Source organism: Podarcis bocagei, assembly GCF_964188305.1.
Source record: "Podarcis bocagei genome assembly, chromosome: 4".
NCBI classification, from domain to species: domain Eukaryota; kingdom Metazoa; phylum Chordata; class Lepidosauria; order Squamata; family Lacertidae; genus Podarcis; species Podarcis bocagei.
The window spans coordinates 59,050,572-59,068,004 of NC_138128.1; the positions used below are offsets into that span (position 1 = coordinate 59,050,572).

Here is a 17,433-nt window from a genome sequence, read left to right on the forward strand (position 1 = left end):
CAGCAAGCTCTTAACAGAATATGTGCCAATACAAACTGAAAAAATTCTGATGCAAATTACACTGATTTGCATATGATTTTTTTTGGTAATTTTTTTAAAAATGCAACATTATCCAGAAAACCTACATCAGTACAAATCACCAGACCAAAATACCCCTATTTTCTCTTGAGTTTGTTGGACCTTCTCCAGACCATCATTGAAACCAGAAACCAGTTCAGCCCATCACAGTAACCCCCAAATTAGATGAAGAGGTCAAATAAGATGAAGAGGTCAAATAAAATTGGGTATCAGTATGCTGATGCCACCACACTCATGGCCTGTTCTTACGTAATGACACTGGGTCTGTGTGCCCCAGGATCACATAGCTAACTACTATAACTGCCCAAGTCTTCTTCGCACAACTGTTGAAGGCTGCTGTGTAGCACACTTAACAACGGCACAGTCGTTCCAATGTTTTATTTGATACACAGTGTACTTGTTAAAAAGAATAGCCACCCTGGGCTATAGTTCAGTGGTAGAGCATGTGTGTATCCTTGGTTTGGGCACCAGTAAAAAGAATTTCGGGTTGCTGGACTGAGAATGACCACCTTGTCTGATAATCTTGCAAGGTAAAGGAACCCGCAACCCTCCAGATGTGCTTGGACTCCATCTCCTATCATCTCTGATCACGGGCCATATACAGTGTAGGCTTCGTAGAAGTTAGAGCTCAACATCTGGGGGGCCACAGATTCCCCTGGCCTTGATTTTAGAGCTACTGTCAAGGCTGAATACAATACTGGCTTACGATGGGCCAGTGGTCTGGCCCTATTTTAAGGCATTTCTATATGTTCAATGACAGGGAGCAAATTAGTGGGAACCTCATCGCCCAATCAAAAAAATTGAGGGAGATGGACTGGCAGGAGTAAGAAACACTTGTCTAGACTGCAATGGAAAGTGGTTGGCAGTGGGGAATACAGGGAGCCATACCTAGTGCTGTTTCGGAGAGCAGAGCCATTACTGAGAACCAGCATGGCGTAGTGGTTAGCCTGCAGCCTTTTTCAGCCTTGGGTCCCCAGATTTCCTTGAACCACAACTTCCATCATGCCGGACCACTGGCCATGCCAGCTATCAATGATGCGAGTTGTGATCCCAACAACATACAGGAACCCAAGGTTGAGAGTCTGGGTTTGAGTATCCGACTTGGACATCCTGGGAGAGCAGGGATCAAAACCCCCAGACAGCCATGAAGCTGGCCAGGTGTCCTTGGGCCAGTCGCTGCCTCTCAGCCTAACCTACTTCACAGGGTTGTTGCTGTGGGGATTAAATGGTGTGTGGGGGGGAGAACCGTGTATGCCCCCCTTGGAGAAAAAGTGTGGGATATAAGTGCAACAAGTAAATAAACACTGTGGAAAGCGGAACAACAGGCTGCCTGAGCGGGGCGGGTGTTGAGCAGTTTATTTCGGATGGTGCAAGAGGACTTTTCTCTTTGCAGGCACAGAACAGGGAAGCAATCTGCGGGAGAAGGTGGTGGTGGAAGCAGCAGCAGCAGCAGCAGCAGCAGCAGCAGAGAAAGGGGAATCCCTTTCTCGATGCTTCACGGGGAGGAAAGAGTGTCCTGCGTGCGCTTTGCAGCCGTCAAGCGGCCATCTCTGCCTTATTCGCTGTGGAGGGTCGAGGTGGGCCTCTCGGATTTTCCGCGCGTGCACACAAGGGGCGGGTTTCTCCTTTCCACCCCCCGCCTCCTATTTTATTCCCGGATAGGAAAGGAGATACTCCCCCTCCCCCCCTTCAGCATCCTCACAATGAGGCGCCCCAAAGACTGGGATGACATCACCCGCTCGTCTCCAAAGAGGCGCCGTCCCATTGGCCGGCTGTCGGCGCCTTTGCGGCCAATGGGGACGCGGCAGGGCCCCAGGCCGGGCGGGCTGACGTGCGAGCTTCCAGTCTCTTTGCCGTATGGGGGTTTATTTTGTTTTGGGCCACTCCAGCCGCCGCCATTAGGCGAGCCCAGGGTAGATTCGAGGGTGGCGGGATCTCGTTGCCTGGGCTTTCCTCCCCCTCAGCCCCGCCGGGGTGGTAGCGTCCTCCCAACCAGCGACGTCCTTTTAGCCACCCAGACCAGGAAGGAACCATGTCCTGAGCGGGCGAGGGGGGGAGGGGGGAGACGGGAGCGAGAGGCCGCAACCAGCGGTGCGGATCAGGGGCGGCTGGCTGGCTGGGATGCGGGTGAGGGGCATGGGCGGCAGCCGCTGAGGAGAGACAGTCGCGGGATCAGGAGGCTGCCCAGCGAAGGTATGGAGACGGGGGGTGGGGGGTGGGGAGGGAAGCGACGAGGCGGGGTGGGGGGGAGAGAGAAAAAAATAGCATTTCTTAATGTTTTTGTGGGGGGGGGACTTTTGTATTTAATGTGAGGAATTACCTCACCCCTAGCCGCCTCTTTCCCCCGGTGTTTATGAGGGCGAGGGGACAGTTTCTCACTGGGGGGGGCGGCGTTTATAGTTTCACTTCGGAGAAGGGAGGCGAACTCCGTCCCTCAGCTTCACAGCCCTTCCTCTTCCCCCTTTCCCCCCCAAACCCCTGGAGGTACCTCGGGGCTTACGCGACCTCCCCCCCGCCCCCCCGCCAGCCCCACACATCGCGCGCCGCTTCAATATCACTTTGTTGGCCGGGCCACCCCCCCCTAGTGTTGGCAAAGGATTCCTAAGGCCTTTCGCTCGCTCCTAAGAGGCGTTGAAGCTGCCCCTGTTTTCTCGCCCCCTCCCAAAAAACACCACCGCTTAACGATGTTGCTAAGTAGTTAACTTGCTCATCGCCCCGCTCGTTTCTGAGCCTCCCCCACCTTTTGCTCGGGCTGGGAGAACAGGGGAGAAATGGGCTAAAACTTTGACCACTGTGTTTAGTGTGTGTGTGGGGGGGGAGGGGGAGATTCCTCTTGTGTTACCTCAACGGAGTGTTTGTCTGTTGCTCTATGTAGGGATCCCCCCCCCCCGCCGCAAGAAAAGAAAAAGGGGTGGGTGGGTTTTGGAGCATCCAGGCACCTGCCCGGGAGAGATGCTGCTGTCGCCACTGGGTTATTTACTATAAGGTTCTGCCACCTATGGCAGTTTATTTGGAGTTGGCTTTCATGCCGCTGGAAGTATTAACGTGTGCATAATGTGTACTAAATTGCTCGGTGCCCAGAAGCCTTTTTTTGGGGGGGGGACTGCTAAATATTGCAACTCTTGTTTTTGCTTAATGTGTGTGGCTTATCCGACAGGCCCCCCGTGGTCTGCATGGAGAGCATCACTTCTGTTTTTGGAAACGGGAATGTGATGCGGTAAATGCTGGGTTTTGAACACCTAGTGCAGTGTATCCAACGCTGTTGTTTCAAAGCTCTAAGAAAACCACAATTTGGCATATGCAGCAGAGACATTTCTGTGTTCTTGCTTATCCACATTTAGTGCTGCAGTACCTACATCTTACTATAGTGAGGTCATACCTCTCCTGTTTTCCACCCCTCCTCTTCCTCATTATTCATAGACTGTAACCTGTGTCTTACTGTTTCTGTTGCAAAAGTGGCATGCCATAAATACTGGATTTTTTCAGTGCAGATGTTAAATTCTTTATCCTTGTTAGAGTGAAATTGATTTGATTTTGTGCAGTTGTACTCTAGCTGAGCAGCCCCCCCCCCCCCCAATAGCAACTATCGCAAGGAGACTGCATTTTTGGCTTGATCACACTTTTGTGAACTGCATCAGTCATAGTAAGAAATTGTACTGGACAATGATAATTAGAACAAAATCTTCCTACATTGCAGCAGCTGTCTTAATGGCCAAACAAGGCATTTTTGGAGGTCATACAGTGCTTTTTGGAGTACCGCAGATAACCCTCTCTGTATTTGAGAGCAAGTTCCCCTGTGCTGTTGCTTTGTAAAAAAAAAAATAGTCTTCAAAGCTGTACAGATTCTTCTGCTGTCTTCTCATATCTCCCCTCTCCTGATTTGAGAGAGTAATTTCACCCCTAGATAGTCTAAAAAGATTCTGAACATACCATTTCCAGTTGATGCATTACATAGGGCAACCCCTTATAGTCTTAGGCAGTAGCATTGAGGACTGTGTGTGACAGCAGGGTGTCCTAAACATAGTCTGGATGCTGTTCTTAACAAGGGCTGTGAAGTTGCTCTGTAATTGCATTGTTTTTTTATGAGCAAGGAATGCCTTTGCTAGAACTCATGGGATGTGGCACTGTAATTGGTAATGCTTCCTGCTACATATATGCTGGCTATGATTTCAAGGGCATAAATTTATCTAGCTATCCAAAGTCTTCTGGCAGTTATTCAGGATGCCACTGAAGACAAGTTACTTTCCACGGAATAACAGGATGTTTTCATTCCCAGCTCAGTTTTCTGTAGATTTAAAACATTTCAGATTCTATTTCTGCTATTTCCACTAATTCTTGAGGAATAGCTACCTTTTGTGTGTTTGCTGCCTTTTTGGAGGTGATTTGACATGTGAATTTCTAAGAGATGGTTCTGAAGTCCACTGAAGCCATCAAGGAATTAGTAGTTGAGTTACAAAAGCCACTTTTAGTTTATGCATATCATAACTAGAAAGCTGAGGTTCTTTAAATTACTACTGTAACTTTCCTGTGTAGAAAGTTAGCATTTATGATTTGATTGTAAAGAAAGTACCCCATTATTGTTCAAATATTATTTACCACATAAAATTTTGCTTTAGTTTGTATTTTATTTTAACTACAAAGAATGATGAACAGCAGAAATAATAATCCAAGCCATGTATACTCAGAAGCAAGCCCCATTGAATTCAGTGGGGTGTACTCCTGGATAAATTAGGATTGCAGCCTTATTAAGCCTGTGGTATACCAGCAAGGTTGACACCTACCAGATGGCTTAATCTTTAGCCAACCTATGTATTTTTAGTTTAGGGATGAGAAAACCTATGACCCTCTAGATGTTGTTGGATTCCAACTCTCATCAGTCCTAGGTAGCATGGACAATCATCAGGGATTCTGGGAGTTCCAGTCCTGCTGGACTGAGTGCACACCAAATTCTGCCAATCCCTGCAGAAAGGCAGACTTAGGGGCTCTTCACAGTACCACACAGGGATATTTTCAAGTCCTGAAGGGTGCTTTGAAGTACTGATGTTCTGCAGATGATCTTCTCCTTCTCCTTCTTCCTTTTCCCCAGACCTACAGATAAAAAATACAAAAGCACAGATAAAATAGAAACAAATTAAAAGATAAAAAAGAATAATTAAAGTAATTAAACATTAGCAGAATTTCAACAACATATTAAAAGATACATTAAAAATATAGATAACAACAACAATAACATCACAGCACCAGCCCTTTCCTTAAAGACAGCCAGTTCTTAAAAGGCCTGTGGGAATAAAAACATGCCTGTGAAAGGACAATAAGGAGGGAGTCAGTCTAACTTTTCTAGGAAATGAGTTCCAAACTCTGACATCAGCCACCAGAGTGGCTCCCTCTCCTGCATTCCCACCAAGTGTACCTGTGAGGGTGGTGGGACTGAGATGATGCCCTACCCTGATGATCTCACAGCTTGGGCAGGTTCTTATGACAGAATACGGTCTTTGAGATAGCCTGGAACTAAGCCATATAGGGCTTTCTAAGTCAAAACCAGCACTTTGAATTGAGCCTGGAAACAAACCCTAATTACATCGAATAATTAACAGGTGGGTGGCTCTGCCAATTTGTCAAATTTGGCCCACCAGGATCAGGGAGATAAAGATCAGGCCCACTGGGGTGAAAAGGTTTCCCATTTAGATGTGCCTATTCAGAACTCTTTCTAGGATTAACAACATTTTACTTTAACATGTTGTGACATGATTGAGCTTTTGGTCTGTTTTTGTAAGCATATTGTAATCACTAGTACTGAAAAATTTCATAACTTATAGTTTCTAATGAGCTAAAGGTTTCTTTAAAACAGTTCACTACATATATTATTAGGAAATAAAGTTAATTTTTGTTGATGTTGACATAAACTGTAAATGAAGTTTTAACAATGAGTAAATCCAAATGGTTGATGCTCCAAGAAGGGATAAAAAAGTTATCCTGTTGGTTCAGCAGAATGAAAATGAGGCATAGAAATAATGTGGTTTAACAGGCCCATCCAGTGTTGCAGTATGTAACCTTTCGAATTATACAAAACATTTTTCTTAGGATGTTGAAAAAGACTTTTTAAAAGGAAAAATAGATGTTAAACCAATCTTACCCTTGCTAATCAGTTCCATTAAGATGGGAGGATTCCCCCCCCCCCCCAATTTGGTTAAGGCTGAGCCTTATATTATTGTTTCAGGTTACTTAAAGTTCTTCCGGGGCAAGGCAGTAATGGCGAAGTCACCGTTTGAAAAATAATAATAAAACTACTTATACAACATGTTTGTCAGTGTGGTGTTGCAGTTCCCTTAGAAGGCATAGAAGCAAAAATAAACAGTTGTTTTTATATTAGCAAAGGAAGCAACTAATGTTAGAATAAGCTGCAGGTTAGAAATCTTAGAAAGGTTACAGTGTGGAAGGCTTACACAACCTGAGAATTGCAGGGTGGGGACTAAAGGGGAACAAACTACCCCAGAAGGAGCATGATGTGACCCCCACCAGAAGTGCTACCCCTCCCCTAACACCCCCCCCATCTATTATATCAACTAGTAATGTAATTGGTAGAAGTAGATAATTTTTAACTAGCAAAGGTGAAGAACCTTTGGCCTGTCGGCCTAATTTATGCCCATCGGTCACTGTACCCTCCACGTTTGGCCTGCCTGTCCATTTCAGCAAAGTCACTCTCACCTGCCCTACACCTTGCATCATGTGTTACATCCAATGTGGGACTGGTAAAGGCTTGGATGAAATGGGCTTGGCTGAAAGGAACTCTGCAGGCACTGCTGATCTGCGTTGTCTGCAAAACCCCTTGTGCAGTGCTTCCCAAACATCCACAAGCACTGCACATGCTTTTTTGCCCATACACTTTGCTTTCAAATCTCCAGGGGCAAAAATGGGTCACCTGATGTTGTTGTAACACCAAGGGGTTGACAGGTGGGCAGCCTATCAAACTTGTCCTACCAGGGTATATGGAAATCTGGCTCACTGGCTGGATTTAGTTTCCTACTACTGAGTATAGATTAATTTGATATAGAACTTTGTTATGGTGTGATATTGAGCAAAAGATACTAACTTTAAAAGATCTATGATCTGAATAATTTCTTGAATAGATGTAAGGGCTTCTGTATGCACAACCTGGCTTTTTTTCCAACTTCAGCTTCTTTTGCATGATATGGTCTGCCTGAAGTTTCACTTAAGTTTTTGTAATTGCTGATAAAGGGGTTTAGAAGCCATACTCTGTGGTGGTGTCACTTATGTAAATCCCATATTGAGTTCATAATATGGCTTGAACAGGGTCCTTCAGTATGAAATTTGTACTGAAATTATGGAAAAGCTGGGTATTTTACCCTAATTGGATTAATAGTGTCAAATAGCATTACAGTGGTACCTCCAGTTGTGGATGGGATCCGTTCCGAAGCTCTGGTCAGATCCCGAGGTTTCTGCAACTGGAGGGACCGTTTCTGTGCATGCGCGCGGGGCGAAACCTGGAAAAATACTTTCGGGTTTACCACATTCACATCCTGAAGGATATGCAACCGGAGGTGTGCATATCCAGAGATACCACTGTACTGTGTTTTTAGATGACTTTTAAAAAAATCTATTACTTTTCTGCACAAATATTATAATCTATCTCCTCTTAAATTTCTTTCTGTCTTTTTTGGTTGGTCATTCTATGTAGCACTTCCAATTTATTTGGCACAGATTTTGATACATTTCTATATGGCTTATTTTCAGCACTAGCCAAATGCGTAGAGGACTCTGCCAAGCCATCTTGGTTTATGCTGCATCATTATCTTCCATTTGAGGATAGTATAAGAATAGAAATATATTGAACTACTGTTGATTGTGCCAAATTGCTAGACTCTTTGTTTTCTACAAATTCTAGGGATAGTATTATAATAAATGAGTGTTCAAGCAATTGATCTACATACAAGGGTTATAAATGTGTATATAGCCTAACCTTAGTTGCTAGGAGACAGTGATAAATGGACATCTGCTATCTACAGACAACTAAAGGATTTGAGGACTTGTACTTTAAAAAGTATCACTTGATTGTTGTTAAACTGTTAAGATAAACAAAATGACCTGATTGTGAAATAATGTAACAATACAGTAATTAGAATAGCACATGATTATTATTTTGTGGTGTCAGCTGACTGGAAACACACACATGACTGTACAAGTTCATGCTACAATGTTTGTACAGTCTTTGTATCTTTTTAGAAATGTAGGCAGTACTACAGTTAAATGTAATTCCTTCTACATATATTCCAAGAGGATGCTTGGAGCTATACAAGCATGTACCCTTTCTCCCAGTACTTAATGTCTTTTGCTAGTACTACAAAGGAAGGGGATCAAATGTATGTTATCACGTGCACTATTAAAACAGATTTGTTAATCATCTGTCATTGTGCCCCCCCAAAAAACCCTTTTTGTCATATCTTACTACCACATTTGAGAACTTTGGAAGAACTTCAGAAGGGTGATTTATGTAGGCATTCTTCAAAATATTTTTTCCTATTTGGTTTGCGTCAGCTAATTTCAGGGGCATATGTAAAGCCCCCTGTGCCCTTGGCAAGGAGCTGTATCGGTGCTCCCCTCCCCGAATCGCCTTCATGGTTCAGGAAGGATGAGAAGCTTCTCCTGCACTTGATGTCGGCAGGACAGTGGTGTCATTTCACCACACACATATTTGTCATACAATCCATAGTCTGATAGATGATTTTTGTGTCCCCCCTGGGCCTGTGTCCCAGGTGAAGGCCAGTTTCACCAACTCCTAGGTATGCGTCTGGCTAATTTCAAGGAGAGCTTTAATAGCTTGTTGACTTAACATGAAAAATGTGTTACTGTTACGTAGACTTTTTTTAAAAAAGTTCTACTCACAGGTAAGACTTCCTGTAGGTGGAACAAGAAGGGAAGCAATTTTCAAGAATTTATCTCACCCCTTGCAGCCTTTATAGTACCCTAAATCTGTTCTGGAGAGTCCTTCATCACTCTGGAGATTTCTCCATGCACCTCCTCCACAAGAGGCCCAGAGGGTGGCAACACAGAAGCAGGCCTTTTTTATGGTGGCTCCTCCATTATGAAATGATTTCCCCAGGGAGGCTTGCCTGGCGTCTTCATTACATATCTTTAGGTGATAGGCAAAAACATTCCTCTTCTCCCAGGTCTTTGGCTAATTAAACAATCCATCACCTTTTAATCTCTGTGTGGGGCGGGGGGCTTAGGGCTGTCATTTAAAAAAGAAACCTAACCCAGTTTTTGTACATAAAGTATAAAGCTTTTGCCTTGTGCATCTAGTATACCTAGATGTCTCCACTCCCATCATTCAGCCCAGACACCGAGGTCCAGCTCTGAGGGCCTTCTGATGGTTCCCTCACTGCAAGAAGTGAAGTTACAGGGAACCAGGCAGAGGGCTTTCTTAGTAGTTGCGCCCACCCTGTGGAACACCCTCCCATCAGATGTCAAGAAGATGAGCAACTATATAACCTTAGAAGACATCTGAAGGCAGCCCTGTTAAGTCTGTATGAAAGGCTTTCCTACTGTGAATACTACAAAGCAAATTCTTCCTCCTCTACACTACTCCTTCAGTTAGTAAAACAAATCAATACAAATCGACACTTGCAGCTAGTCACAACATGACATGCTCGGTTTCCAACAATGTCTGCCAGTTTCTGATATCTACTGGAAAAGAAGAACTGCATGAACATTTCTGGAAGGTAGAACGATAGGGTCTTTCTCATATGAGTGTAAAATAAAACAAATCATAATTTAAATTCTATAATTAACACCTCTGCTTTATGCTGAAGTAGTAGTACTAGCAATTCTTTGTGATACATGACAAGAGCTCCTTTGGGAGGAAGGATAAAATATCAATTCAATAAATAAAATACATGTTTGGTCCAAAATAGCACCTGAAACTCATGCTTTAAGTACTAAGCTAGCAGTTAAAATTGTGTTATTTTGTTTATCATTTCAAGAGCCAGCATCTGAAAATATTCCATTCATTGTGGTATTTATTCTCTTGAGGCTGGAGCAGATGAGCGGCCTGCCTGGAAACAATGGTTTTGCAGATTGGGAGCATAATCCAGAAACAGAGTTTGAAATTGGTATATAGGTTCTGGCTTGAGATGGCAAACCTGGTTTTCATTGGCCAAAGTGCAGATGTAATGCCAAACCAGCAATCATATTGATAAAAAGAAAAAAAATTCTGTACCTGGGAATGGGGCACAAGTGTATGTTCCTGGGGCTGGTTCTTGATTACAGATTAAGTGTCAAACCATTTATTTGTTTTAAAATCAAAGGTCTGCACAAACAAATAATAGTTGAAACTCGGCAGGGAGGATCAGAAAATCTGAAATGGGCCAAAGCAAGTGCACAAGGAGCTGCTGTAGTGATTCCTTGTAAAAATCTGCTCTCCAATACCATATAAAGATTAAATGGTATATAATAGCTCAGCACAATTAAGCAAATGGGGGGTTATTGGGAATGCTGGTATACGCTGCTCAAATTTCACCTGTCCCACTCCTCTCTTTGTTACACTGGGAGGAAACAAACTAGAATACTGCATATATGTAAGTGTAATTAATTTTGTCCCCCCCCCAAAAAAATGAGGAAATGGGATTTTATTGGTACCCATTCTGTAGTAGGCCCTGTGAGGCTTAGATAGGAGATGTTTTTTGCTGTGATCAGTTGCTAGGGGCACTTCAAATCCAGTAGCCTACAACATGATCTTTTGCCTCTCTGCTGCACAGTTCTGATTAGCTAATTAATGGTGGAAGCCAAAGTTGGTTGTTTCCTGAAAGAAACATGCATGAGAGCGTAGATATGTATCCAAATTACTGGGTGACGAAACAGGATTGTGACTTGAGGTTATCTGAAAGTGAAGAACCATAGTAAGCCACTCTTGAAAGTGAGGGGACTTTCAAATGTAGCTTGTGATACGAAACGGGGATCTGCTTTTCAAAAAATGAAAAAGTTACAAGTGGTTGTTGCTTGGGTGGACCTGAAGTAACTACATGGATCCTGCTTGGTCCTTTGGATCTTGGTTCATTAATAATTCCAGGGCCATTCTACTGGAAAGAAAGGTCACTTGAATATAGGAAATGGAATGAATCCTTTATTGGAATTGATCATGTGTGGGTTTGTTTGGCTGAATCACATGTCCCATGCTTGGTTTGCTATTGCATATATATACTTTATGAGGTATAATCATACATATTGACATGTAGGTTTTGAATAACTGCCTACAAGGAAGCAGCTTTCATATATGCAGTTTATTCTGTTTTGAAGCATTGCTAATGCTTGAGGAAATGCTTCAAGTGTTTTGAAATTGATGTAGTCATAAGTAGGTTACAGCTGAGCCAGTTCTCTATGAAGCTGGAGTTTATCAGACTTGTGTTTGAATGATAAAGCAGCAGATCCATAGATAGTTCTGCTGCAGTTTCATTTAAAGTTACTCAAAAATTTACTCTAGACATGACAAATGTGACTGATATAGTAAGTACTATTTCCTGTATGTTGTAGTAAGATTTTAACAATAATTTGTGTTGTTCACAGGAAAAGCTGTGTACTTAGTGCTGTCCATCATCCTTGCCACTGAAAAGGCAGTATGGAGACGAAATAGACTCTTCAGTATAGAAAAAGTAAATAGAACAATTTTTGTTTAAAACCATATGGTCATCTGAAAAAAGAAGGGTCATACATTATCTTTCAACTCCTACCTGAGTCCTTTGTATTGTGTGATGAGTTAGTGATTCCAAAATCTGGAGGACCCTTGTAAAACAGCAAAACTGGGATTAACTGGTTTAAAAGTGACTGAATGTTATAATGTTGATGTAACATAATTCTCTTACAATGCTGTTGCCTCTTGAATGAGTGTTGAACTTTAAAAAAAGGGGGGGAGTTTTAGGGATATTCTGATTTCTAAAGTAACAAATCTGAGTAGTTAGTAAACTGATGTATTCCATCTTCAGCTTCTTAAAGTAGGATTTAGGAACAGCCTAAAGTGTATTTTATTCATATTTTTTCTGTTAAATAAAATGATAGAGATTTTAGTCAGTACATTAGTTATACTGTTAGTTATCCTGATATAAGGTGCTGGGAACATATATTGAACTTTAAGTACAATACATTAGCAGAAATTAGCTCTCAATGTATCTTTCAGGTCATTCCTGAGGATGCTTAATGATCTGTCACTGATCCATTTGTGTTTATCAATTCTGTACTGTATGAGGTATAAAATAAGTAAGGCAGCTAATGACCGATTAGCAGTTGTTATAATATTTTCTTTACACTATTGAGTAAAGCAATACTCAGTCAAGTGTGATATGAAAGTACTGTTCAGACACAATGCTAAGCATGGTTATGCAAATGAATCTCTGGCTCTCACTTTCTGTGGTTTATTTATTCTGGTTTATTCTGAACAAACCAGAATTTGAAGCTTCGATGTGATCCTGATTTGTTTGAACTGACCACAGTTTCCTGAGTTCAACTGTAACAGAAAACTGAAGGCTTTTACTTTCAAAGAAACCTAAATCTTTTCTCTCTGCATGTGAAGGAGGGAAAAAGGGGATGAATGAAACTGAGCCTTTTCCTGACTTCTTCATGTAATCCTAATCCATGATCAAGCATTGTGCATGAACTGTGTTTAGTTACTCTTTTGGTATATATTTGGTATATATTTTTTCATAACTGTGGATAGTACATAATTTATGTGTTTTAATAGATTCATTCTTATTCTTTTTCCCAAAGCTTTCTGCCTGAAATCATTTACTTCAAGGAGTGCAGGATGACAGAACGTGGAATAAAATGGGCTTGTGAGTATTGTACATACGAAAACTGGCCATCTGCAATCAAGTGTACCATGTGCCGTGCTCAAAGACCTAGTGGAACTATTATAACAGAAGATCCTTTCAAAAGTGGTTCAAGTGATGTCGGTAGAGATTGGGATCCTGCAAGTATTGAAGGAGGCAGCAGCCCTTTGATATGTCCAGATTCCAGTGCAAGACCAAGAGTTAAATCATCCTACAGTATGGAAAGTGCAAATAAGTGGTCATGCCACATGTGCACATACTTGAACTGGCCTCGTGCAATACGATGCACACAGTGCTTGTCTCAGCGTAGGACCAGGAGTCCCACAGAATCCCCTCAGTCTTCAGGGTCTGGTTCAAGACCAGCTCCTTTCTCTGTGGATCCTTGTGAGGAGTACAATGATAGAAATAAACTAAACATGAGGACACAGCACTGGACCTGTTCTGTCTGTACGTATGAAAACTGGGCTAAAGCCAGAAAGTGTGTTGTGTGTGATCATCCAAGACCCAACAACATTGAAGCAATAGAATTGGCAGAAACAGACGAAGCTTCCTCAATAATAAATGAGCAAGACAGAACTCGATGGAGGGGCAGCTGTAGTAGTGGTAATAGCCAAAGAAGATCACCTCCTACAACCAAACGGGAATCTGAAATGAAAATGGACTTTCAGAGAATTGAGCTGGCTGGAGCTGTTGGCAGCAAAGAAGAACTTGAAGTTGACTTCAAAAAACTAAAGCAAATAAAAAACAGAATGAAGAAGACTGACTGGCTGTTTCTTAATGCTTGTGTTGGTAAGTTCTGTGTCAGTCATATTTCATTTACAAGGGAAGATGAGTGGTGTATATTGGTTAAAATGTAAAACACAATTATTTTGGCAACCTTCACACAATGTTTATAACAAGCATGCATATGAAGCACTTTAAACACTTAAAATCACTATACAAATGTTGAATTTCCATATTTTAACAACACAATATGTGAACTTATTTTTGTAAGGTGTTGAAACATAGGAAAATCCTACTTAAATGCTAGCCAAATAAATACCATTGACACAAGCGTAAAATCAGAGTTGCACTTCAGTTTTAAAAATAAAGATTCTAAATGCCTTTAAGAACAGTTCTTATATATGAACACTAATGCATAAAATTACTTAGCCATGTGTTATTTTTTTTTTTACCCTACTTACAGTGACAAGCTGTGCCTTAGAATCAGCAGCTGCAGTTCACGGGTGTTTGTAAACAGTATAGATCTTACACAAGTGTGAGGCAATCAGTTAAAAATAACACAGAATGTAGTTCTGACCTTGGAAATACTGATTGTAGTAACAAATATTGTCATTTTGGCATATTATAAATTACACTTTGATTAATTATCTCTAGTGTATCAAATTTATAATGCTATCGGGATATGTCTAGTGTTCTGCTATGTGGATTTCCCCCTACAAGCAGATATTTTGGAAAATATTGAAAGTATTTTCAAAGTATAAGGGTGGAACTGTGCTGTATATTTAATAATAATGATGATAGTAATACAGTGCAATTAGTTTCATGGTGCATTAGAATAGAAGAGGGCACGTTCCTGTCCCAACGAGCTTACAATATATAAAACCTAATACAAGGGAAACAGATGAACATGAGGGAAGTGGTGGCTGGGGTAAAAGTATATGAGATTGTTTCAGTTATACTTAGGCTTGGTTACAGGCTTAGTTCTAGTGAAACAGCCTTCCCTGACCTGGTACCCTTTAGACGTTTTTGGACACAGCAGCGGCTGATGGGAGTTGTAGTTCAGACATCAGTTTGGGGAAGGTTGTATCAAAGCATTCATGAAAAAGTGGATTTTGAGGAGGGATTGGAGTAGGTAAGACAAGTTACATAGACAGTTCACACAAAAGGGCTAGCAGGGCAGAAAATGTGTAAATAGGTATAAAATTCAGCTATGTCAGTCTGATCCAATATTTATTATAGTTTTTTTCAGTATCTATAACAGAGTTTTCAGGGTAGCTCCTAACAAAAAATAAATAAAACAAATTTAAAATTCGGAAGCAAAAAAGTGCAAAGACAACAACAAAAAATCCACTCTGATTGGAAAGAATAAATTCAGTTTAAAACTAAGACCCCTTCCAATTTTTTTTGCCTACTAATGAAACAACCCCCCAAGATTAGATGCCGAGTGAGCCTCTGTGGAGAAGGCATTGCACAGAGGAGGTGTCCACCTGCCCCCAAAGGCCCCCACTTCTGTAGCTACTTATTGCATTTCATTAGATGGAGGCATTCAGTAGGGCCTCTAAATGTTGAGATACATACTATCTTAATCAAAAATTATGAGATAAGCAGATTGCCTTCAAATATGAATTCTGCCTTGTATGGCTCTGTGGTAGCCTTAATCAGCAAGGAATTTCATGAAAGCAAGTGCATGGAATTCCGTGCAGGTGAGTGAGTTGGGTGGCAGAGGTGGAATGACGCACTCTGTCCTTCCTTTCCGTGGCTGGTGTAAAAACAAGTGGCCTGCCAGACTATGGCAGGCTACTGAGCTTTGTGTACTTTTGTAGAAGAAAGTAAGAATTTGTGAACTTAATTTGCTCACTACTGACTGCTGAAAAATACCCTGTGTTCTTTCAAAATAATAACCTTCCAACTTTTTATGGAAGAAGCGGGGTATACAAAGTACTGCCAGGAAGTGTCTCCCCTCCGTTGTGGAAGATGGATTTTTTCTTGTTTATACAAGACAGAACTCAATGTAGTATACTGCTATCCAAAGTTCTCAAACACCCATGGTAAAAATAATGTTCATTGCCATCTTTCTCCCTTACTGTACTATACACAAAGACAAAGATTTCTGATGGATTTATTTTTTTAAAGAAAATTGTCATGAATAGAACATTTCCTTCTTCATTTAACAACAAGAATACCCTTGCTTGGATTTATTAAATGCTACAAAGATGTTTAGCAGGTGTTTGAGAGACTGGGAACTTAAGACATGGGTGTCTAATATTGAATACCTGATTGATCTATTTCTTAGGATGGTAAAACATGTCAGAACACTGTGGCAAATGCATGTAATGTGTGTATATAATAGTGAAATGCTAGACTTGCAAATAGTGTTCAGTTAGATATGGCAAATAGTTGACCAGGAAAAGAAGGTTCCATTTTTTGCTGCCTGTAAGATAAAAGGCATACTATTTATAGTGCTTATTTAAAGATTAAAAAACAATGAATTATACTTGTCTTTGAATACCTGGTTCTTGTTTTGGCCCAAATGCAAATAGCTCATTAATTATCTTTGCAATTTTGCATCTTGCATTGCAGCATGTCCTGAAAAGGAGACTCTGTTGATTTTTAAGTTTGCCTTTTTACAATTTTGTTATAGTGGTTTCAAGATGTTGTTTCCCATTATTTATTTTTAGAAATTTGATGTCAGTCACTCTAGCATTTATTTAATTAGTATGTGACAAGTTGCTTCCCGCGGGATGCCTTTTGTAAGGTACCATATGAGAGGAATAGATTCTGCACAGTTTTTGTCTTTTGTTTTTCTAATGTGGAAAACATGATTGTGGTCTATCATAATAGGAAATGTATGTTTATATTTCCCATGTGTGGCTGATACCTTAAGGCATTTGCTAGCCTCTGACATATGAGGTTCCTGTGGTGCAGAAAAGGTATACCAAGGCCAAAGTGGCCACCCTGATGCCTTCCTTAATTAAATATTATTTTAAATTTGCTGCTCATTAATAAAATTCTCTAGGTGGCTTACAAAAAACCTCCATCCTACAATATTTAAAATAAAATATAGTAATTGGAACAACAACAACAGAACAGGTTAAACTTTCCTAGTGGAAGCAGAAAAAAAGTTTGCAGCTCAGTTTAAAGCCACACTAAAAGAGCGAGAGCATAAGCTTTATTTAACACCAAGAACACAAAAGGAAGACTTTTTCTGCTAGAACTCACCAGAATTCAGTTCCGGCACCTCTTATGTGGACACCATTGCCATTATACAGAGACAAAGGAAGGTGTTTGTGGTGAATTCCAGCACCTCTTTGTCTAGAAAAATAGCACTGATTATGTAGACCTGTAGTTTATTTTAAAACACAGGTTTAGAAGGCCTGAGTAAATTAAAAGGCACTCACACTTGGGGCCAAAAAGACCATAAAAAGGTGCCTGAGGAGACTATACCAATACTGGTGTGCCACAGCTGAGAAGTCCCTCTCTTTTGTAGCCACCTGCTTCACTTCACCTGGATCCAAACAGGATCTCAATGTTTCGGGCTTTGTAGGCTAAAGCTGGTAATTCACATTAGGCCTGGAAAATGACAGGGAGGCAGTGTGGCAGGTTAAGTACCTAGTTCTTAGCCTTGTGGCTCTATTTTAAACAAATTGCAGTTTCTGAGTCACTCTTTAAAAAGGCAGCCACATGTGCAACTCATTGCAGTAGTCTGAAGGTGTGGTTACCTGAATGTAAACAGCTTTGGCCAAGCTATCTCCATCCAGGTATAGCCATACTTTATATATTGGCTAAAACAGGTGAAAGG

The 17,433-nt window shown here is 41.2% G+C and overlaps 1 protein-coding gene across 1 annotated transcript in view; it reads left to right on the forward strand.

Moving 5' to 3' along the window:
• Positions 1 to 1,880: 1,880 nt before the first annotated feature.
• Positions 1,881 to 17,433, forward strand: part of ZRANB1 (zinc finger RANBP2-type containing 1) — a 41,255-nt gene continuing 25,702 nt past the window's right edge. The window contains exons 1-3 of the mRNA XM_081192917.1: positions 1,881 to 2,271; positions 11,656 to 11,741; positions 12,850 to 13,700. Of these exons, the coding sequence (XP_081049043.1) occupies positions 12,887 to 13,700 (814 nt within the window). The 5' untranslated portion in view covers positions 1,881 to 2,271; positions 11,656 to 11,741; positions 12,850 to 12,886. The remainder of the gene's footprint in view (positions 2,272 to 11,655; positions 11,742 to 12,849; positions 13,701 to 17,433) is intronic.